Source organism: Lampris incognitus, chromosome 11 (genome assembly GCF_029633865.1).
Source record: "Lampris incognitus isolate fLamInc1 chromosome 11, fLamInc1.hap2, whole genome shotgun sequence".
Taxonomy (NCBI): domain Eukaryota; kingdom Metazoa; phylum Chordata; class Actinopteri; order Lampriformes; family Lampridae; genus Lampris; species Lampris incognitus.
In genome coordinates, this window is record NC_079221.1 from 423,921 (window position 1) to 448,997 (window position 25,077).

A 25,077-nucleotide genomic window follows, 5' to 3' on the forward strand; every position below is an offset into this window, starting at 1 on the left:
GCTGAAGTACGCCATTGCTCGCAGTCTCTCCATGACACACACTTCACTTCCGTCTTGCTCATGCCAAGGAGCTGTGTCTGGGCGGAAACCGCGCAGTGTCATAGCACCATCTATTAGGATTTAGCAAGCTAACACGTCGGGGAAAAAAATCGAAACCAGCGTTGCCGCAAGGCTGAAAAATATGAATCGATTCTTAGAATTTGTGAATCGATTCTCAATCGGCAGAGATAGAATCGCGATTGTTATGTGAATCGATTTTTTTGCACACCCATACTGATGACCCAGTGTGCAGACATAACCCCCCCCCCCCTCCCCCAGCAGGGTTTCAAACAGGAAAAGTTGACACAAAGTCCTGGTGGCCAGGGCGTGAACAGGTCGCGGGGAGGCATGAGGCTGAGACTGAGCAGGCCGGGGTAAGGAGGCAGAAAGCAGGGGCGGCTGAGGCTGAGCAGGCCGGGGTGAGGAGGCAGAAGGCAGGGGCGGCTGAGGCTGAGCAGGCCGGGGTGAGGAGGCAGAAGGCAGGGGCGGCTGAGGCTGAGCAGGCCGGGGTGAGGAGGCAGAAGGCAGGGGCGGCTGAGGCTGAGCAGGCTGGGGTGAGGAGGCAGAAGGCAGGGGCGGCTGAGGCTGAGCAGGCCGGGGTGAGGAGGCAGAAGGCAGGGGCGGCTGAGGCCCAGGAATGTCTTGGGCCTGTGTAGGGGCTGCCTGAGGCCCCGGGGCATCTTGCCATGCTGAGGGAATGGTTTAGGGTGTGTCACCAGCTGTGTGTGGTGGAGCTGGCACCTTCCGGAGGTGGCTGGAGTGCCACTGAGTGCTGTCGTTGAGGAGATAGGTGGCTGGGCCCAACTGACGGGTGACTTGGAGAGGACAGGACCAGTATGAGGTCATTTTATTGTCCCGGTGGGACCTACGGACCCTGACCCAGTCTGAGGCGTTGATGTCTGGCACCCTGGCTTGTTTTGACTGGTCAAATCGTTGCTTCATCCGCCCCTGCACACACCCACCTACACACACCCACCCACACACACACACACACATTCATATCTAGGGACAATTTATTACGGCTGATTCACCTGACCTACATGTCTTTAGACTGTGGGAAGAAACTGGAGCACCCAGAGGAAACCAATGCAGACACGGGGAGAACATGCAAACTCCACACAGAGGACGACCGGGGATGACTGCCAAGATTGGACTACCCCGAAAGAAAGAAAGTAGTTCTGATGAAAACGACTCAAAAGTCAATTCACAAAAGTGAATTGTCTTGTCTGCAACTTCACAGCGTGAAACAGACAGATGATCGGAGAGTAATATGGATCCCTCCACAAGTGGCAGGCGTGACACTAAAAATGGAGTTGGACACAGGGACACAGGCTCAGCTTTAACAGTGATCTCTGTACAGGACTACAAATGACTGTTTTCACACATACCTCTGAAACGAACTAAACTACTACTAAAGACTTACACAGGACAGCGAGTGCGTCCTAAAGGTAAAATTAAAGTGGCAGTGACCTACAGAGACAAATCACAGCAGCTGAACCTTTACGTATTGAAAAATGGGGGACCACCATTGCTGGGATGTGAATGGCTCAGGAAAATCCACTTGGATCGGCACACCATCAAGGCACTATTTGTTTCAGCTAAGGAGGGCAGCAAGGCCACACCTGAGAGACTGTCGCACATACTCGCCGACTCTGAGGACGTGTTCATGAAAGGAATAGGAACACTTCAGGGCATGAAGGCAAAGATTGAGATTGAGGAAAATGCATGTCCAAAATTTCACAAAGCCAGACCAGTGCCATACGCAAGCCGTCCTTTAGTAAAAGCAGAGCTGGAAAATCTGGAGCAGACTGGGGTGCTGTCAAAGGTGGACTGGAGTGAATGGGCCACGCCTATTGTCCTAGTGATGAAGAAATCGTCCAGCACAAAACTAGAAAAACCAAGCAATGTTCACCTAAGTCGAGACTTTAAAGTGGCTGTTAACCCAGTTCTCCACACAGTACAGTATCCTCTACCTCATAATGTAGGGTTGCATATTGCATCGGTTGCTTACTCCTGCAGATTTCTCCTCTATAACATGAGGAGGATTGGCTCATTCCTCACTGACGAGACGGCACAGGTGCTCATCCAGGCTCTGGTCATCTCCCGGCTGGACTACGGCAACTCCCTCCTTGCTGGTGCCCCGGCGTCGGCCATCAGACCTCTGGAGCTTGTTCAGAAAGCTGAAGCTCATCTGGTGTTCAACCACCCTAAGTTCTCCCACACAACTCCCCTTCTCATGTCCCTACACTGGCTCCCAGGAGCTGCTCGCATCCAGTTTAAGACTCTGGTGCTGGCCTACAGGGCAGTGAAAGGAACAGCTCCTTCCTATCTCCAGGCCATGGTCAAGCCCTACACCCCCGCATGACCACTTGGCTCTGCTGCCTCGGGACGCCTGGTTGCCCCGTCGCTCAGAGGCCCCTGCTGCCGATCGACCCGGTCGCGGTTCTGTTCTGTCCTGGCCCACAGTGGTGGACTGAATTCCCCACTGATGGCAGGACAGTAGAGTCGCTGCCCATCTTTCAGCGCAGGGTGAAAACTCACCTCTTCAAGAACTACTACCCTGTTACTTGCTCTTAGCACTTATTGTAGTCACTCATTAAAAGAAAAAATCTCTTTCTTGCGCTTTTACTTTAGCACTGGTTTTGCTCTTAGATGCTTGTTTAGAGAGAAGATGCACTTACGACCTCTGATGACTAGTAGTTCTCCTGATTTCCTACATAAAATGCACTTATTGTAAGTCACTTTGGATAAAAGTGTCGGCTAAATGAATGTAATGTAATGTAACATTGAGGACATCTTTGCTTCCCTGTCGGGGGGGAACATTTCACAAAAATTGATTTGCCCCAAGCTTATCTTCAAATGGAAATCGATGATGCATCCAGGAAATACCTGACAATTAATACACACAGAGTACTTTACCAGTACAACAGATTGGTGTTTGGGATAGCATCAGCTCCTGCAATCTCGCAACGGGCAATGGACCAGGTCCTGCAGGGAATACCAGGGACTCAGTGTTTCCGGGATGACATCATCGTCACCGGTGAAGATGATGACGAACATCTTTCTAACCTTGAACAAGTGCTCACCAGGTTACGGGAATATGGGCTCAGAGCTACTTGACAGAAATGCAAGTTTTTCAAAAAGGAAATCTCATACTGTGGACATGTGATCAACAAGGATGTCTTACACATGTCTCAAGACAAGATAGAAGCTGTGCTTAAGGCACATCCATCTAAAAATGTGTCTCAGCTAAGAGCATATCTTGGACTGGTGAACTATTACCATAAGTTCTTGCCTAACCTGTCCATAGTTCTACACCCACTAAATGCACTGTTACAGACAGGGACTCAGTGGAAGTGGAGTAAGAGCTGTGAGAAGGCATTTCTAGAAACTAAAAGAATCATAACTTTGGAAGGGTTGCTCGTACACTTTGACCTATCCTTACCAATCCGACTGGCATGTGATGCCTCACCCCATGGGACTGGAGCTGTGTTGTCACAGAATCTTCCAGATGGCTCAGAAAGACCAATAGCCTTTGCCTCAAGAACGCTAACTTCAGCTGAATGCAACTATGCACAGATTGACAGAGGCCCTACGTCAGGGGTGGCTAACCATGTGCCATGGAGAGCCATGTGTATGCAGGTTTTCATTCCTGTCGGACTCCACACTAGGTGATTTCACTGATTAGCAACCCTTCAACCAAAGAGGAAGAATGTATCAGTGAAATCACCCAATGTAGAGTCGGGTTGGAATGAAAACCTGCATACACATGGCTCTCCATGGCACATAGTTAGCCACCGCTGTCCTAAGCCTTGTGTTGGGAGTCAAGAAATTCGATCACAAACTGTATGGTCAAAAGTTTACCCTGTTGACTGACCATCAGCCTCTCGTATCAATCTTCAACCCAAGGAAAGGTGTTCCAGTGATGACAGCACAAAGGCTGCAGTGATGGTCTCTTTTCTTAGGAGGTCACATGTATGACATTGAACACAAGGGGACTAAGCAACATGGCAATGCAAATGGTTTGTCAAGTTTACCACTGCTGACTTCAGAGATAACTACAAAAATTGATTCAGCAGAGGTATTTCACACAATAATAGTTGAACATCTACCAGTGATAAACAGCCTCATTGAAAGAGAAACACGTAATGAGCCTATGTTATCAAAAGTGTATGACATCATGGTAAAGGGATGGCCAGTGCATGGTAACACACTGTTTCCAGTCCAAAGGAATCGAATCGAGTGCAACTGGACTTGGTATATATCCGTGAAGACGTTTCGCCTCTCATCCAAGAGGCTTCATCAGTTCGTGCCTTTCTGACTAGACCAAGCTAGTCTGATGAAGCCTCTTGGATGAGAGGCGAAACATCTTCACGAATATATACCAAGTCCAGTTGCACTCGATTCAATTCCTTTGGATAACCATGACCTGGATGAATGAGAACATTCACAGACACACTGTTTCCAGCTTTCTCAGCGAGGAAGGAGCAGTTGTCAGTGTGTCAGGGAACACTTATGTGTTGTTCATGAGTTGTGATTCCTCCCAGGCTATGCAACAGAGTAGAGGAGGAACTGCACAAGGGGCACCTGGGTACCGTGAAGATGAAGAGCCTTGCCCATGCCTAAGTCTGGTAGCCAGGAATCGATAAACAGATTGACGACTTGACCAAGAACTGCTCTGGATGTCAGATGATCCAGAACACACCACCACAAACCCCTCTCCATCCATGGGAGTGGCCCTCATCACCATGGCAATGAGTGCACATCGACTTTGCAGGACCATTCATGGACTCTTTCTTTTTAATCGCAGTCAATGCACATTTCAAATGGCCAGAGGTCATTAAAATGAAGACAACCACATCGGAAAAGACCATTACAGTTCTAACCCTAACCCTAACCCTAACCCATGTTCAACAGGAACGGCATACCAGAACAAATCTGCACTGACAATGGAGGGCAATTTGGCTCTGAAGAATTCTTAAGTTTTGCGAAGAACAATGGAATTAAGCACTTTACATCTGCCCCTTACCATCCATCTACAAATGGCTTGGCAGAAAGATTTGTGTAGACATTCAAGAAAGCCATTAAAGCTATGGACAGCGAAAATCAACCATTGCAACACAAGATAGACAACTTCCTCCTTGCCTATCGTAATGCAGTACATGCAACAACTAATCAGACTCCAGCAATGATGTTTCTGAACAGGAACCTTAGGTCCCACATTGATCTCAAACCAGATGTACGGCGTAATGTGGAGAACAGACAGTTCAAACACTTGAATGCTAAGTCAACACGGAGCTTCAGTGTGGGACAGTCAGTCCTTGCACGTGATTACCGGACCGAAAAGTGGCAGCCAGGTGCAATTTCCACCATAGATGGACCGCTGATGCATAAAGTGTAGGTGGGAGAGAACGTATGGAGACATCTTGCGGACCAAATCCAGGATGCTCATGTGAAAAACACAACAACACCTTGCCCAGACTCACCTGACATAGAAACACACACTCCTGATGTGACCACATCAGCCTCATCTACAGATAAGACTGTCATCAGTGCTGTTAACCCAGCTAGTGTACCTGTAGAAACTCATTCCCCGAAGCAAACGTCTCAGGACAGACGTTACCTGGAGAGGCAGAGAAGACCTCCCCAGACACTCGAGTTCTAAATGGGTCTTATTATTAAGTTGGTAATTGTATGTTAAGGGTAAAATATTTTGTTTGAGATTTTTTTGATGTTAGTGTAGGGCCCCATAAAATTAAAATAAAAAATGTTGATGCACTAAAAAGGGAGGACTGTGGGGTCCGTGGTGGTGTAGCAGTCTAAGCATCGGCTTTGTGTCGATGCAGTTGCCCACTGGGGACCGGGGTTTGCGCCTCGGTCTCGTCAGATCCGACTATGGCCGGATTTGATGAAGCAGCAATAATTGGCAATGCTGTCTTCGAGAGGGGGGCGGAGTTGGCTTGTGTTCGTCACATGAATGTGTCTCTGTGTGTTTCGGAAAAAGCAGTGATTCGACCTGGATTCACCTTGTCACGGAAGTGGCAAGGCGCCTCCTTCCAGACTGCCGGCCAGAGAGATGCAGTTGGCGAACATATGCAGTACGAGGGTGGGAGTTTGACCTAGAATAGGGAGCGATTGGCCACTAAATTGGGAGAAAAAAGGAAAAATCGGACATAAATTTAGAAAAAAAAAGGGAGGAGTGTAGTGTATAGCCTACAGTATAATAAGGGACTACTTTCTGTAGTAGCAACACGTTGCATGCGCTATTAGGTGCGGATTGTTCTGTTCTGTTCTGTTACATTGCTTGGCAATGAGCAAAGAACCAGAAAACTTAGTTCCCTTCTCCAGTGTTTGTATTTATAATGTAGCTGTGCAAATAGGCCACATACACAACAGGTCAGATGGGAAAATGTAGGAGAGGAGGAAAGCATGGGATTACAAGTGGGGGTTGAGTGAGAGAAATGAAAGGAGAGAAGGTATGCGATAAGGGGAGAAAACCAAGGTGAAAGTACAGAATGACGGGGAGGAGGAGAGTGTGAGGAGAATAATGTGGGAAGAGAGCAAGGGTGATAGAGAAGGAGAAAGGAGGGGAGGACAGAAAAGAAGGTGAAGAAAAGGGCAAGAAAGATTGGGGTAGGAAATGGTTAAGAGAGATGTGTTGGTAAAGTTTAGTGAGTGTGACAATGGTGATATAACATGTTATTGATCTGTGTAGGGAAAATGTCTTCTCTCCTCATTCTCCCCACAATGGGTCAGACATCATGGTCAGCTACAGAGCAGCACACTACAGACCAGCACACCAGGTAGTGTGTTGAGTTTTTCATAACACTAGGGTCCCTATCTTACACCTAATCATTGCTAATTTCCAACCAAAGCAGCGCGCACCTTGTTTATATAGCAAATGTACTTGCACCCATCTGAGTGCCCATGGGCATGTGGGTAATAAAATGAGGTGTGGTCAGGGGCATGTGGGTCATAAAATGAGGTGTGGTCAGGGGCATGTGGGTCATAAAATGAGGTGTGGTCAGGGGCACGTGGGTCATAAAATGAGGTGTGGTCAGGGGCATGTGGGTCATAAAATGAGGTGTGGTCAGGGGCATGTGGGTCATAAAATGAGGTGTGGTCAGGGGCATGTGGGTCATAAAATGAGGTGTGGTCAGGGGCATTATTGACACATTGCTTTCTTGAGGCAGTGAAAAGCAATGAGCCATTGACTAACAAAAACCTGGTCTAAAGTGAATGGCAGAGTATTTTCCTGCTCTCTAAAGGGCACATTATTCAGCTAGTAAGTTGCGCCTACATAAGGGGGTGCACAACGCACATACACTCTGCTTGTTACACACACAGGGACATGCACCAGCGCACAAACATGCAAAAGATTACAACTAAAAACATTACAATGTGAAAGATCGTTATTGTGCACGTCACAGTAATTAAAAATAATGTCAACACGGTTATGACATTTATCAGAATGAGTTAATTACAATGGATGTCTTCAGTGAGCAGCGAGTTTCTGTTTTCCCTACCTCCTGACATCCTGACAGACTGGACCACTGGCAGCCTCCTGCAGCAGGGGCAGATGCCAGTCATCTTGGGACTATCAATTCAAATCAAATCAATTTTATTTGTATAGCCCAATATCACAAATTACAAATTTGCTTCAATGGGCTTAACAGCAACACAACATCCTGTCCTTAGACCCTCTCATCGGATAAGGAACAACTCCCTAAAAAAACCCTTTAACAGGGAGAAAAAATAGGAAGAAACCTCAGAATAGGAAGAAACCTCAGACTATCCCTTGCCACTGGAACCCAACTTCTTTATGTCAAGAACATGTTGGGAGAAGCCCAATCCCCATGACACTCTAAACATCTTCAATGTGTAGGTACCGACAGCCACTTGCTGGGAGTCTTCCATCTATACCCTACCTCTTAAAAAGTCTGCTGGCGATGGGGTGCCTGGTGACAGGAGCAGGGCTGAATGACCTGGGAGCACCTAGTCAGACCCCTTCACAGCAGCGGCACAGGGTATTGGTTGCTAGAAGCTGGGACTGAGTGGCAGCTGCTTTCAGCAGACCCCTGTGTGTTTGTGCAGCTCTCTTCAGGGATCACATTGCTCACCCTGGGCAGGGAAAGGCCTAGAAAAGACAGCATTCAACATCAGAATGTTCCAAGCCACCACAAAACTCAGGTCAGTGTGCATAGTCATGATGACACTGTGCTCTTCTGGCACACACTCCAGCAGCACTGCAAGCCACCCTTACAGCTGCTGTGAGGGCATATGGTCTAATGGGGCTGTCTGTTAACATCCCCAAAACAGAAGTCCTCTGCCAATGGTCATCTGATCCCCCACCAGAACTTCCCAACTTTTACATCTCAGACTCTCCCCCTTGTACCACACTTCAACTATGTTGGTAGAATTCTCTCTGGTGACTGCAACATCGACTAGGACATCCAGAACAGGATCCAACAGGCCTCATACTCCTTTGGACGCTTCAAGGAGCAGGTCTCCACCAACAACAACCTGCATCTCAATACAGAGATTTCAGTCTATCAGGCAGTGTGCCTATCCACACTTCTCTATGGATGTGAGACATGGATGCTTCAAAACCACCACCTGAAACAGCTTGAGGCCTTTTACATACCATGCCTCCAGCGGATCTTTAAAGTGACCTGGCAGGATCGTATCTCACATCAGAAGATTTTAAAATGCAGCAAGAGCTTAGAGGCCACCATCTTTCACCATCAACTCAGATGCCTTGGCCATCTCATCGGGATGCCACAAGTCTGCATCCCTCGGAAGGTCCTCTATGGCCAGCTAAGGCTAGGATACCGCTCAGCCAGTGAACCAAAAAAGAGGTTCAAAGACCAGCTGAAAGTCTCCCTTGTGAAGAATGGGCTCCACCCTGGCACACTGGAGATGGCAGGCGCTGGTTGAGCCATCTAGCACCGTCTATGAAGGTGTGAAGCTTACTGAGAAAAAAAGGGAGGAAAAGAACCTGGCAAAGAAGCACTGGAGACAAAAATCCATGGCTGCGGTTAATCCCACACCACCCTCTGCCAGTGCCTTTGCGTGCACTGCCTGTGGAAGACAGTGTGCATCCCGCATTGGACTTTACAGTCAACACAGGACACATAAAAAACAAAATTAGGAGTCACCATCGAATACAATGGACAACCCAGAGAGAGAGAGAGAGAGAGAGAGAGAGAGAGAGAGTGTGTGTGTGTGTGTGTGTGTGTTCTGCTTACCTTATACATGATAAAGATGAGGAGAGCTAGCAGCAGCAGACCTGCCAGTACAGCCAGAGCCACCACCCACCCTGGTACTGGCTTGTCAGTATCAGTCATCCACAACACTGACACACTCACCTGGGAAAACACACCATCACATTGCAGGCATTTTGCTGGCACTCCCATCATGTGCGGCTTACAATGAGCGCATCATTTGAAAAATATTAATTTTTAATATTAAATTCTGAATTGTTTGGATCACAAAACAAACAGTTGATAGGTGAGAAAACCTCCCCAGCAGATGTTTGACTGTGTTGGAGAGTCTGTCCTCCACACAGTTATGAAGACAGATGCTGCCAAGTGTTTGACTGTGTTGGGGAGTCTGTCCTCCACACAGTTATGAAGACAGATGCTGCCAAGTGTTTGACTGTGTTGGGGAGTCTGTCCTCCACACAGTTATGAAGAACGATTCCCCAACAGCCACGTATCAAAAGTTTTACTTGGACAAATGACTGAAATGGCTTAGTGTCCATCTGCGACAAATGTGTGCCCCATCACAGGAAGACTGAGTATCTGAGTGTGTTTGAATGACAGTGTGTGTGTGTGTGTGTGTGTGTGTGTGTGTGTGTGTGCGCGTGTGTGTGGTCTTACAGTAGTGCTATTAGCTGGTAGCTCTGACACCAGGTTCTTGTAGGGCATCTCAATGACACTAAAGGAGGCAGAGGATCTCACCACGTAGGACTGATTCTGACTTTCGGACTGAAAGAGACAGAGACAGAGACACATACGAGCATCATGGTATAATGTTGGTGCCGTTTTGGACTGAAAGAGACAGAGGCACATACGAGCATCATGATATAATGTTGGTACCGTTTTGGACTGAAAGAGACAGAGGCACATACGAGCATCATGATATAATGTTGGTATCGTTTTGCAACTGGTCAGAACAAGACAGACAGACAGACAGGTAGTTCCCTGTGAGCAGTGAAACATGACTTTAAAGCTGATATGCAGTACAGACACAGGAAGGAGTGTTGGCACAGGAGTGGACTGTGTGTCGTAAGATCAGATAGAACGTAGGAATAAATCAAGGTTTAAACTCCCAACATGACTTTTGACCTTTCAGTGACACAAACTACTGACTGCTCTCTGCAACACAAAGTACTGATTACTCTCTGCAACACAAAGTACTGACTGCTCTCTGCAACACAAACTACTGACTGCTATCTGCAACACAAACTACTGACTGCTCTCTGCAACACAAAGTACTGACTGATCCAAAAGAACTCACTATATCCCTCAGGAGTGCGGAGTGAGACAGGGCTGCCCTTTAAGCCCAACTCTGTTTAACTTGTATATCGATGAGTTGGCAACTATGCTGGAAAACTCACCAGCAACTGGACTCACTCTGCAAGACAGCGAGGTCAAATTCCTGCTCTATGCGGATAACCTGGTCCTTCTTTCACCATCAGAGGAAGGACTCCAGACTCAATTAGACCTTCTTCAAAAGTTTTGTCAGACCTGGGCGCTGACAGTTAACGTGAGTAAAACTAAAATAATGATATTTCAGAAAAGATCCAGATATCAGCGAAGACAGCACATATTTAGATTAGGACCAAATGAAATTGACCATACATTTAATTATACCTACCTAGGCATTAGAATCAATTCTAGAGGAACTTTCAACATGGCAGTGAATAAACTAAGAGACAAGGCACGCAGGGCTTTACTTGCCATAAAAAGACAAATCCCTTTTGAAATTCCATTTAGAATCTGGTTAAAAATATTTGAATCAGTCATAGAACCAATTGCCCTTTATGGCAGTGAAGTGTGGGGTCCACTTGCAAGTCAAGTACTAGATAAATGGGAAAAACATCCAATTGAGACCCTGCATGTTGAATTCTGTAAAAACATTCTTAAAGTCCATCGGCACACCACAAACAATGCATGCAGTGCAGAACTAGGCCAATATCCTCTTCTGATTAAAATTCAAAAAAGAGCAATCAAATTCTGGAAACATCTAACATTCAGCGACCCACACTCTTTCCATTATAAAGCCTTGCAATACCAAGAGTTGAGCAAAGATAAGAACTCTCCTACCAACCTGGTCTTCAGCCATCGTGTTCCACTAACACATACTAACACTTTAGAGGCACAAGACCAGGTCCAAACTACACAACATATTCGGCTTCAACAAATTCCCTCAAACCTAAAAGACAATTATTATGAATATTGGCAATCTAAAACAAAATCCCAAAGCAAGATGCAATGCTGTTTGGCCCTAGACAGAGAGTACACATTAGCAGATCACCTCATTCAAATAAAAGAAGCACATTTGAGAAACGTACTGACAAAGTACAGACTCAGTGAGCATCGCCATGGAAATAGACTCAGTGAGCATCGCCTAGCAATAGAAACAGGCAGAGATAAAAAGACCCAGATGCCAAAAGACGAACAATTCTGTCAACAGTGTGAAGACAATGTTGTCGAGACAGAGCTGCACTTTTTAGCTGAATGCAAGACATTCCAGGAAATCCACGATTATTACTTCCAGAAATGTGTGGAGAGACACCCCAAATTCACGGCCCTGCCACACCCCAGAAAACTGCCCCACATACTAGGTGAACACAGAGACAGCCCTACTGTGGCTGCACAGTATGTTCTAGCCTGCCACCATCTGAGGGACAGAGTGTGATACCCCGTACTCCTTCCCAACGGGGAGGACCGCCGGGACAACACTCGGACACACACACACACACACACACACACACACACACACACACACACACACACACACACACACACACACTCACTCACTCACTCACTCACACACACACACACATACACTCACAGGGCCACACAGACAATGGCAAAAAGATTTTTATTGCATGTGTTGATGTATATGTGTTCTGTATTGTATACTGTTCTTGTCCTTTATGTGAACACACTCTCACACACACACACACACATGCAGAGACTGATGAATTCACACACATCCACTCACACAGGATCTTGTTGCCATGACGTAGCTGTGTAAGTTGTTTTATTGCATGTGTTGATGTATATATGTTCTGTATTCGTGCATTCTTATTGTCCTTTATGTGAAAATGCTTTGCAATACAAATGTATATTTGTCATGCTAATAAAAGCAAATTTGAATTGAACTGAATTGAGAGACTGCTCTCTGCAACACAAACTACTGACTGCTCTCTGCAACACAAAGTACTGACTGCTCTCTGCAACACAAACTACTGACTGCTCTCTGCAACACAAACTACTGACTGCTCTCTGACGTTCCAGATCTTCTATGAATGTGCCAGACCTTCTGAGTTGTCTTGTGTAAACGGCTGCAGTGGTGGAGTCCTAGACCATAGCACGGACACGTATGCCACACACAGCATTTACAGTATGTGCATTTGTAAAGTGTGTGTGTGTGTGTGTTTGTGCACCTTGAGGAAGCTGTTGACAGCCAGTCTGGAGTAAATGTGGAGGATGGCGCTCTGTTTCCTTTCCAGACGACCCACCTGACACCGCAGCATCAAACACGCCACCGTGGTGCAGTCCTACACACAGAAGAACCACACGCTCAGTGTATTATCACATGTATTTTTACGCCAGCTCAAGCATCTGACAGCAGCCTGTGCAGGTGTGTGTTTTCTAGCTCCGTGCCAGTGTCACTGTGGTGTCCATCTGTGTGTGTTTCCAAGTGAGGAAGGTGAGAGTTTGAGTATGTGCATGAATGCCCAAGCTTTTCTTGCGTGTTGCTGCGCATGTGAGCATGTGTGTGTGTGTGTGTGTGACAGGTTATTCTGCTTATGTGTGAATGTGTTTGTTTGAGTGCAACCAGTGTGTGAGTGTGTGTGTGTGTGTTCTTGTGTACCAGTATAAAATGATTGTCCTGTGTGTCTCTTGTTTCCAAGTCTCTCTTGTGGACATGGTTCCTGTTGCGTCCCTCTGTCCCTCTCTCTCCTGTAGAGGAACTACTGTTGGTCTTCTCTGCCGACACTGGATTCTACAACATAACACACACACACACACACACACACACACACACACACACACACACACACACACACACACACACACACACACACACACACACACACACACACACACACACACCGTTATCCCAGTTATATTTTGATAGGGACAGAGTATTCGTGGGCTGAATGTCAATGGTTGTGGGTGCAGATCAACGCAATTCAATGTGTTTGTGTTTTTTTATGTGTATGTGCACATACACGTAGACCGGAGGGACTGGAGGGTGTGCTCCAATTATCGGGGCATAACATTGCTCAGCCTCCCAGAGAAAGTCTACTCTAGGGTGCTCGAAAGGAGGCTCTAACCGATTCAGGAGGAACAATGCGGATTCCATCCTGGCCATGGAACAACGGACCAACTCTTTACGCTTGCAGAAGGGCTGAGGATCCAGGAGCAACAACGTGGATTCTGCCCTGGCTGCGGAACAACAGACCAACTCTTTACCCTTGCAGAAGGGCTGAGGATCCAGGAGGAACAATGTGGATTCTGCCCTGGCTGCGGAACAACAGACCAACTCTTTACCCTTGCAGAAGGGCTGAGGATCCAGGAGGAACAATGTGGATTCTGCCCTAGCTGCGGAACAACAGACCAACTCTTTACTCTTGCGGAAGTGCTGAGGGGGCATGGGAGTTTGACCAGCCAGTCTACATGTGTTTTGTGGATTTGGAGAAGGCTTAACCGTGTACCCGGGGCACTCTGTGGGGGGTACTGTGGGAGTATGGGGTACCGGGGCAGTTGCTACAAGCCATCTGGTCCTTGTAACTGAAGTGAGAGCTGTGTCCGCATTCTCGGCACAAAGTCAAACACATTTTCGGTGGGTGTCGGACTCCGCCAAGGTTGTCCCTTGTCTCCGATTCTGTTTGTGATATTCATGGACAGGATCTCAAGGTGCAGCCAAGGTGAGGCGTGTGTCCATTTTGGGAACCTCAGAACAGCATCTCTGCTCTTTACAGATGATGTGGTTTTGTTGGCTTCATCAGAACACGACCTCCAGCGCGCACTGGGGTGGTTTGCAGCTGAGTGTGAAATGGCCAGGATGAGCATCAGCACCTCCAATACTGAGGCCATGGTTCTCTCTCCGAAAATGGTGGATTGCTCCCTCCGGGTTGGGGATGAGTTGTTACCTCAAGTGACGGAGTTCAAGTATCTCAGGGTCTTGTTCACAAGTGAGGGTAGGATGGAGCAGGAGATTGACAGGCGGATTGGTGCAACATCAGCAGTAATGTGGACGTTGTACCGGACTGTTGTGGTGAAGAGGGAGCTGAGCCGGAAGGTAAAGCTCTCAATTTACCAGTCAATCTTCATTCCAACCCTCACCTATGGTCATGAGCTTTGGGTAGTGACCGAAACGGTGAGCTTGCGGATACAAGCTGCTCTATCATTCCTGTCTCAAAGAAACCAACATCCACATGTCTGAATGACTACCAACCCATAGCACTCACCCCCATTGCTATGAAGTGCTTTGAGAGACTGGTTCTGGCTCACATCAAAAACATTACCCCCCCCACATTTGACCCACATCAGTTCGCCTACCATCTCAAAAGGTCTACTGAGGATGCTATTGCCACTGCCCTGCACTTTGCTCTGACCCACCTTGAACTTAACAACACATACATCCAGATGCTCTTTATAGATTATAGCTCTGCCTTCAACACTATCAACCCCGCCAAACTAACCACCAAACTCCTCTCCCTTGGCCTAAACCCCTCCCTCTGTAACTGGACCCTGGACTTCCTGATCAACAGACCTCAGTCTGTTAGGTTAGGTGACCACATCTCCTCCACCCTGATCCTCAGTACAGGTGCCCCTCAAGGCTGTGTTCTGAGCCCCCTCCTTTTCTCCCTCTTTACCCACGACTGCCTGCCAACTCACCCTTCAAATGTTATAGTTAAGTTTGCAGATGACACCACAGTCATTGGCCGTATCACCAACAATGACGAGATGGCCTACAGGGATGAGATTCAGCACCTCACATCATGGTGTACTACCAACAACCTTATCCTCAATTTGCAGAAGACAAAGGAGCTGCTTGTGGACTTCAGGAGGTCTAGAAGCTGCAGCCACTCCCCCATACACATCAATGGGGTAGAAGTGAAGCGTGTTTCCAGCTTTAAATTCCTTGGAGTCCACATCAGCGAGGACCTTTCCTGGACATCAAACACCCAGGCCCTTGTGAAAAAGGCCCAACTACGCCTGCATTTCTTGAAGAGGCTGAGGAGTGCCCGTCTACCCCCCAAAATTCTCACCAACTTCTACCACTGCACCATAGAGAGCATCCTGACCAGCTGCACCTCAGTAGACCAGAAAGCTCTGCAGTGGGTCGTCAAGGCAGCCCAGCATATCACCGGTACCCAGCTGCCAGCCATAAAAGACATTTATCACAAACGCTGCCTTTGAAGGGGTCTGAGCATCAGCAGAGATCCCACCCACCCCAACCATGGACTGTTCTCCCCCCTGCGCTCTGGGAGGCGCTACAGGAGCCTGAGAGCCCACACTACCAGGCTCAAAAACAGCTTCTTTCCACAAGCTGTTGCCCACCTGAACCTGGCCACCCACTGAATGTCTGTAGATATTTTTAAATATGTTGTACTCTTGCTCTTTTTTAACTTATTTTAGCTTTTGGTCTTCATGTGTGTATATCTTATACTGTGTTTGCTGTGTTTGTCTGTGTCTGTATTGCACTGTTTGGTGAAGCCACAGCCCTCATTTCATTTTTAATATGTGCCTGCACATTGTTTTTGATAACAATGAATTGAGTTGAGTTGAGTTGAGTTGAGTTGAGTTGAGATGAGTTGAGTTAAGTTTCCTCCATAGGGTGTCTGGGCTCAGCCTTAGAGATAGGGTGAGGAGCTCGGACATCCGGTGGGAGCTCGGAGAAGAGCCGCTGCTCCTTTCCATTGAAAGGAGCCAGTTGAGGTGGTTCGGGCATCTGATTAGGATGCCTCCTGGGCGCCTTTCTTTGGAGATTTTCCAGACACGTCCAACTGGGAGGAGACCTCGGAGTAGACCCAGAACCTGCTGGAGGGACTACATGTCCAATCTGGCCTGGGAACATCTTGGGATCCCCCAGGAGCTGGAGGACATTGCTGGGGAGAAGAACAACTGGAGTGCCCTACTTAGCTTGCTGCCACCGTGACCCGACCCCGGAGATGATGAGATGTGCACATGTGTGTCCATGTGTCTGAGTCTGTTAAGGCGTGTCTGCATATTCATGCATGCTAATGCATCAGTGTGGATCACCATGTGGTATGCGACCATGTGCTAACATGTGTGTGCTTTCATGTGTTTGTTTGAGTGAGTCTTCTCCTCACAGAGACGTTGAGCGGGTTGATCACCACGTCTGTGGTACAGTTGATGGGTCCATCTGTCTCATAGGACGTGATGTAGAGCAGAGAGCCATTGTTAAAGCGATGGGGCCAGTCCACGTCCAGCATCGCCTTACTGAATGTACTGGGACCATTGTTATGGAGCTAGGAGAGGAGAAACAGAAGGGAGCGCAAAAACAGAAAAGGGCAAAGAGACAGACAAATAGAGAAACAGCCAGACACAGCAAGACAGAATAGCACTTTAACTCTTTCCCTCTGGGTGCAAGCTATAACAACCACAAAATATTTGTGGATGTGTGTTGACATGGAGGTGTTGTGTGGCTATGTATGAATGTCAAGTGGTTTGTGTTTCAAAGCATGCATGCATGTCGCCTCCTATAGGACTAAATGTATTTGCGTGTCTCATTCTGTAAATGGGTTTGTGTACCTCGTAGACATGGTGTATGAGTGGCCCAATGTCTTCTCCCACCACAGGAGGCTCTTTGGGTTTCCAGTTGGCTATGGGCAGCAACACCTGGTCAGGATATGACATCCTGGGGAGACAAAACATAGTTCCTCATTCTCAAAGGTTCTTAAGGTATAAGTTGTGCATGTAGTTAAAGTTTGAGTTTTACAACTTTTAAAAGACGAAGTTTCTAGGGCACGAGTTCTTACTCACCATCTTCAAAAAAACGTCCCGTGATGTTTCAACATCTCTTCCCATCAACAATACATGAAACGTTACTATTACAACGTGTGTGTGTGTGTGTGTGTGTGTGTGTGTGTGTGTGTGTGTGTGTGTGTGTGTGTGTGTCTGTCCGCACATCTTACCCTCTGATGTCGACTTTAGCCAGCACAGCAAGCTTGGTGATGCTGGAGACTTGGGGACTGATATTGTTGAACTGATTGGAACTGGGAAAGAGAACAGCAGACAACATGAATGGATTGGATAACTCACAATAATGTTTAACTCTATCTTGCATAATTATGATTTTTATATGTCATATTTTAGCTTTCCTGAAGCATAATTTGACGAAAATATAGTTAGTAGACTAACAGTAACTGAAACTAAGCAAGTGACTCAGAGCCTCCCCACTCCCCACACAAAAGCACAGGAGTCCGGCCAGCTGAATTGTTTTAGCTACTGTTTGAGGGCCTGTGCCACAAAAGGACTTAGCAGACAGTCCTTAGAAAACCGTGCAGTGAGCGCAGCAAATGACATCTATTGCTGTGTATCTGCTACACTTGTACTGAAACTGTTAGTCTTGCGTGCTTTGATTTGCTGTTCATATACACATCACTGAACAACAAGTCAGGATTCATGAAAAATTAAACATGGGTGGGGGGGGGGCAGAGTCCGGGTAGTGTAGCGGTCTATTCCATTGCATGGGGCTTGCCGGTTTGAATCTCCGTGTTACCTCCTGCTTGGTTGGGCGTCCCTACAGACACAATTGACCGTGTCTACAGGTGGGAAGCCGGATGTGGGTATGTGTCCTGGTCGCTGCACTAGCGCCTCCTCTGGTCGGTCAGGGCACCTGGTCAAGGGGAGGGGGAACAGCGTGATCCTCCCACGTGCTACGTCCCCCTGGTGAAACTCCTCACTGTCAAGTGAAACGAAGCGGCTGGTGACCCCACATGTATCGGAGGAGACATGTGGTAGTCTGCAGCCCTCCCCTGATCGGCAGAGGGGGTGGAGCAGCGACCAGGACAGCTCGGAAGAGTGGGGTGATTGGCCGGATACAATTGGGGAGGAAAAGGGGGGAAAATCCAAACCAAAAAAGAAAAATTAAACATGTTTATAGGTGTTATACATGAAATAGCCATAGGGTGGCAGTGTTACCTTCGCTTGCTAGAATTGATCTGAGCACACAACAACACGCAGTCATTTGTTTGGTTTTTAAACGCAGACATACCAGAGACCACTAAATGAATTTTGTCTCAAGAGTCCACAATCAGCAAGGGCTTTAGCTAAAGGACTGACAGGCGAATAGTGCAAAATATCTGTCCAGGGGAGCCTCAAAATTATAAGCTCTTTGCTAGATACTTTCAAAACCAATAGAATTTCAGCTCAGGTAGACTCAAATATAAAGGCTTATGCTTACAGACCTCCAACCAAATACCCCTCTGACATAAAGACTGCCAAAACACACTGTAGGCTAAACGATATACACAATAATACACTTTTGGTTTTGTTAACTGACATCATATTGTGCTTAATAATGAATTAAATAAGAGTTTAAAACTGGTCCAAGTATTTTTTTCGAGATAGGGACAAAATTCAACCTGAAATCAGTGACTGAGTAAGGGACTGTTCAGTAAGCCTGTGTGTCAGACGTAGGTTAGATAAACAGAGTTGGTCATGTAAGACAGGGGCTTTCTGTCTTTAACCAAAGGCAACTTCTGAAGGTTGTCATTAACATACCAATCTCTCTGCAAACACACACACACACACAAACACACACACACACACACACACACACACACACACACACATATGCGCATGCGCACACACACACAAGCTGTTGGACTGCTTTTTTGTAACTGCCTCACGTAATGGGGGAAAAGTGTTGAGTGTCGCTGTTATTAGTAAGGAGTTTGAATGTTGTTTGTAATGAAATTGAGCAAAGACTTCAGTAAAACTCAGATTAAATGAGCGAAGACTACAATAAAGCTCAGTTTAAATGAGCGAAGACTACAATAAAGCTCAGATTAAATGAGCAAAGACTACAATAAAGATCAGTTTAAATGAGCGAAGACTACAATAAAGCTCAGATTAAATGAGCAAAGACTACAATAAAACTCAGTTTAAATGAGCGAAGACTACAATAAAGCTCAGATTAAATGAGCAAAGACTACAATAAAGATCAGTTTAAATGAGCGAAGACTACAATAAAGCTCAGATTAAATGAGCGAAGACTACAATAAAGCTCAGATTAAATGAGCGAAGACTACAATAAAACTCAGATTAAATGAGCGAAGACTACAATAAAACCCAGATTAAATGAGCGAAGACTACAACAAAACTCAGATTAAATGAGCGAAGACTACAATAAAGCTCAGTTTAAATGAGCTAAGACTACAATAAAGCTCAGTTGAAATGAGTGAAGACTACAAAAAAGCTCAGATTAAATGAGCGAAGACTACAATAAAGCTCAGTTTAAATGAGCTAAGACTACAATAAAGCTCAGTTGAAATGAGTGAAGACTACAATAAAGCTCAGATTAAATGAGCGAAGACTACAATAAAGCTCAGTTTAAATGAGCGAAGACTACAATATAGCTCAGTTTAAATGAGCGAAGACTACAACAAAGCTCAGTTTAAATAAGCGAAGACTACAACAAAGCTCAGTTTAAATAAGGTAAGACCACAATAAAGCTTAGTTTAAATGAATACAATGGCTCTGGTAAGTGAAAGGCAATACAGAACACTGCTCATTTCCCTCTGCCTGTCTAGAGAACTTCCCGAAGTCTGTGCTTGTTTCAAGCAGGGATTCCACAATTTTTTCATGTCAAACACCCACAAGCAGAGGTACATGAGCCCCCAACCCCTGATTTAGATTCTGTTGCGGTGACAAAAATCTCAGACTGTTTTATTGTAACATGTTTTAGTAAAGACAAAAATATATCTGTGCATTCTCTATGGGAGCAGTGAGGAGACTTAATAATCTAATTTTCTCTCTCTCGCTCCCTCTCTCTCTCATCATCAGCCACTTCTTCGGGCTTGGGTCACAGAGGCAGCAAGCTAAGTAGGGCACTCCAGAAATCCCTCTCCCCAGCAATGCCCCCCAGCTCCTCCTGGGGGATCCCAAGGCATTCCCAGGCCAGAATGGATATGTAGTCCTTCCAGCGAGTTCTGGGTCTACCCCGGGGTCTCCTCCCAGCCGGTCCTCCCGGACCAGTCTGTGATGCCGGAAGTCAGCACACTCTGGCCTCGGTCCCCGCTCTTGCCTGCCACCCTACCCCAACGCTCATCCCGGCGGGTGTTGGATCCACAGGGTATAATTTTTTTGGGGGGGATTTTTTTTCTCCCTTTTTCTCCCAATTGCATCCAGCCAATTACCCCACTCTTCCGAGCCATCCCAGTCTCTGCTCCACCCCCTCTGCTGATCCGGGGAGGGCTGCAGACTACCAAATGCTTCCTCGGATACATGTGGAGTCACCAGCCGCTTCTTTTCACCTAACAGTGAGGAGTTTCACCAGGGGGACGTAGCGCGTGGGAGGATCACACAGTTCTGCCTCCCCCCGAACAGGCACCCTGACCAACCAGAGGAAGCGCTAGTGCAGCGACCAGGACACATACCCACACCCAGCTTCCCAGCCGCAGACACGGCCAATTGTGTCTGTAGGGACACCCGACCAAGCCGGAGGTAACACGGGGATACGATCCAAGTTGGTAGGCAACGGAATAGACCACTACACTACCAGGACACCCTTAATAATCTAATTATATACTCTGGACTCACTCGGACATGTCCAATAACACAAATGAGTCCCTGAACCCAATATAGATATCATCACCTTAAACCAATGTACCAACAAGCTAATTTCAGTACTTAATGATTCACTTAACATCCCATATTTTGAAACATGTACCTGAAACTATTATTTGGGAGGACAAGACTACTGGTGTGCAGGACAAGTGATTGAAAAGGGTTAGCCCTGGATGAGCATCATACCGACCAACTTACAGACCGACAAACAGAAAGACAAACCAACAGGTACGTGCAAAAACAGTCAGCTGTGTACTTGACTATCTTTCAATCAAAACTAACTAGATATAACGACAGCAAGGGGGCGGCAGAAAGTTTTACCTGACTATCTTCAAGTCAAACTTGACTGACGTGTCCTGCTCTGACAGCTGGTGGACACTGAATCGTAGCTCCGTCAACACCTGTCCAATCATAGCAAAGGAACAGACAGGAGAGGACCAATCAGAAAGTGGGGTGAGATAGGAGGGAACCAATCAGCACAGTGCTAGGAAACTGAACATTACTGGAACAGAACATACTGGACATAACACATGGCCAGTATGTTAAATAGCATCTCACAGCTTGAAGCGGGTCAGGGAGTAAATACTTATTACAGTACTGCATGAGCGGTTTTCACTTCATAGTGGTGTAATATAACCGTAGAGCAAAGGGTAAATGCTAAGTTAGTAAAGTAGTATTGACATCACACATGCATATTAGTGAATAATATCGGCTCATCCCTTTATAAGTTTATACAACCCAGCCACTGAGGATGCACAAGCCAGTACATTCTTAGTACCGGTCCCAAGCCCAGACAAATGGGGAGGGTTGTGTCAGGAAGGGCATCCGGCGTAAAATCTTTGTCAAATCAAATATGCTGATCATAAACAAGATTTCCATACCGGATCGGTCGAGGCCCGAGTTACCAACGACCGCCACCGGTACTGTTAACCAGCAGGGTACCGGTGGAAACTATGCTACTGTTGGGTGAAGGAGAAGGAGAGGGGGAAAGCATGTCCAGAGGCAGCTAGAGAGGAGGAAGGGTAGGCATGTGGAGGTGAGAGTTGGAACTTTGAATGTTGGCACTATGACTGGTAAAGGGAGAGAGCTGGCTGACATGATGGAAAGAAGAAAGGTAGGCATACTGTGTGTGCAAGAGACCAGGTGGAAGGGGAGTAAGGCCAGGAGTATCGGAGGTGGGTTCAAACTCTTCTACCATGGTGTGAATGGGAGGAGAAATGGGGTAGGGGTAATTCTGAAGGAAGAGTATGTCAAGAGCGTGCTGGAGGTGAAGAGAGTGTCAGACAGAGTGATGAGTATGAAGCTGGAAATTGAAGGTTTATTGCTGAATGTTATCAGCGCATATGCCCCGCGAGTTGGGTGTGAGATGGATGAAAAAGAAAGTGGTGATTGGACCGGACTTCAATGGACATGTTGGGGAAGGGAACAGAGGTGATGAGGAGGTGATGGGAAGGTATGGAGTCAAGAAGAGAAATGTGGAAGGACAGATGGTGGTCGATTTTGCGAAAACGATGGAAATGGCTGTGGTGAATACATATTTCAAGAAGAGGGAGGAACACAGGGTGACATACAAGAGTGGAGGAAAGTGCACACAGGTGGACTATATCTTATGTAGAAGGCGCCATCTAAAAGGGATTGGAGACTGCAAGGTGGTGACAGGGGAGAACGTAGCTAGGCAGCATCGGATGGTGGTCTGTAGGATGACTTTGGAGACCAAGAAGAGGAAGCGAGTGAAGACACAGCCGAAGATCAAATGGTGGAAGTTGAAGAAGGAAGACTGTTGTGTGGAGTTCAGGCAGGAGTTAAGACAGGCACTGGGTGGTAGGGAAGAGTTGCCAGATGGCTGGGCAAGCACTGCAGAAATAGTGAGGGAGACAGCTAGGAAGGTACTTGGTGTGTCATCAGGACAGGGGAAGGAAGACAAAGAGACTTGGTGGTGGAATGAGGAAGTACAGCAAAGTATACAGAGGAAGAGGTTGGCAAAGAAGAAGTGGGATAGTCAGAGAGATGAAGTAGACAGGAGTACAAGGAGATAAAGCGTAAAGTGAAGAGAGAGGTGGCAAAGGCAAAGGAAAAGGCATATGGTGAGTTGTATGACAGGTTAGACACTAAGGAAGGAGAAAAGGACTTGTACAGATTGGCTAGACAGAGGGACCGAGCTGCGAAGGATGTGCAGCAAGTTAGTGCGATCAAGGATAGAGATGGAAATGTGCTGACAAGCGAGGGGCTGATGAATGAAGAAAATGAGAGACAGAGAAGGTTGGATGATGTGGGGATAGTGAATCAGGAAGTTCAGTGGATTAGCAAGGAGGAAGTGAGGGCAGCTATGAAGAGGATGAAGAGTGGAAAGGCAGTTGGTCCTGATGACATACCTGTGGAGGCATGGAGGTGTTTAGGAGAGATGGCAGTGGGGTTTTTAACTAGATTGTTTAACACAATCTTGGAAAGTGAGAGGATGCCTGAAGAGTAGAGAAGAAGCATACTGGCACCGATTTTCAAGAACAAGGGCGATGTGCAGAACTGTAGCAACTACAGAGGTACAAAGTTGATCAGCCACAGCATGAAGATTTGGGAAAGAGTAATAGAAGCTAGGTTAAGAGGAGAGGTGACGATTAGCGAGCAGCAGTATGGTTTCATGTCACAAAAGAGCACCACAGATGTGATGTTTGCTTTGAGAATGTTGATTGAGAAGTATAGAGAAGGCCAGAAAGAGTTGCATTGTGTCTTTGTAGATCTAGAGAAAGCATACGATAGGGTGCCGAGAGAGGAGGTGTGGTATTGTATGAGGAAGTCGGGAGTGGCAGAGAAGTATGTAGGAGTGATGCAGGATATGTATGAGGGAAGTGTGACAATGGTGAGGTGTGCGGTTGGAATGACAGATGGGTTCCAGGTGGAGGTGGGATTACATCAAGGAGGAGAGATGTTGGGTATATTGGGAGAAGGATGCTGAATATGGAGCTGCCAGGAAAGAGGAAGGCCAAAGAGGAGTCCAAAGGAATTGAATCAAGTGCAACTGGACTTGGTATATATCCGTGAAGACGTTTCGCCTCTCATCCAAGAGGCTTCATCAGTTCGTGCCTTTCTGACTAGACCAAGCTAGTCTGACTGGCTGCTGATGAAACTCAGATATTTATCCTCTTTTGAGTCGTTGTCAGAGCTATTGATGTCCATGGCTCTTGGTGTTCCGATGTTTAGCAACGCCCGTCGTTATCAGAGCTATTGATGTGCATGGCTCTGTGTGATCCGATGTTAAGCAGCGACGGTCGTTGGGGGTGTTAGTTTCGACTTCCTTAGTGCTCCATTCAGTGGTCATGAGTCGTTGGAGCCGTTAGTGACCAACTGTTGTTCTTGGAGGCCAAACTCCTCAGGACAAGACTCAACAGTCTACCTACACCTAAAGGAGAAGACACACTCCTTCGAGGACAGCAACGTACACATTTTGGACAGGGAAGATCGATGGATCGATGGATCGATGGAAAGAGAGGTGAAGGAAGCCATCTATGCGAAACTGGAAAAACCATCCCTCAACAGAGGAGGAGGTCTGCTACACCACCTATCTCCCACTTACAATGCCGCCCTTTCATCTGTACCCAGGAGACTCAAGAAGCCTAGCCTCCAAGAACAACAGTCGCTCACTAACGGCTCCAACGACTCTCATGACCACTGAATGGAGCACTCATGAAGTCGAAACTAACACCCCCAACGACCGTTGCTGCTTAACATCGGATCACAAAGAGCCATGCACATCAATAGCTCTGATAACGACGGGCGTGGCTATACATCGGAACACAAAAGAGCCACACATATCAATACCTCTGATAACGACGGGTGTTGCTAAACATTGGAACACAAAGAGCCATGGACATCGTTAGCTCTGATAACGACTCCAAAGAGGATAAATATCTGAATTTCATCACCAGCCAGGCAGACTAGCTTGGTCTAGTCAGAAAGGCACGAACTGATGAAGCCTCTT

The 25,077-nt window shown here is 46.8% G+C and overlaps 1 protein-coding gene across 1 annotated transcript in view; it reads right to left on the reverse strand.

Moving 5' to 3' along the window:
• The window catches only part of itgav (integrin, alpha V), a 119,598-nt gene that overhangs the window by 5,730 nt on the left and 88,791 nt on the right, over nt 1-25,077 (reverse strand). The window contains exons 24-31 of the mRNA XM_056289084.1: nt 21,426-21,505; nt 17,447-17,527; nt 17,064-17,169; nt 16,622-16,780; nt 13,150-13,281; nt 12,719-12,832; nt 9,921-10,028; nt 9,288-9,407 (exon numbers count right to left, since the gene is read on the reverse strand). Coding sequence (XP_056145059.1) covers nt 9,288-9,407; nt 9,921-10,028; nt 12,719-12,832; nt 13,150-13,281; nt 16,622-16,780; nt 17,064-17,169; nt 17,447-17,527; nt 21,426-21,505 — 900 coding nt within the window. The remainder of the gene's footprint in view (nt 1-9,287; nt 9,408-9,920; nt 10,029-12,718; nt 12,833-13,149; nt 13,282-16,621; nt 16,781-17,063; nt 17,170-17,446; nt 17,528-21,425; nt 21,506-25,077) is intronic.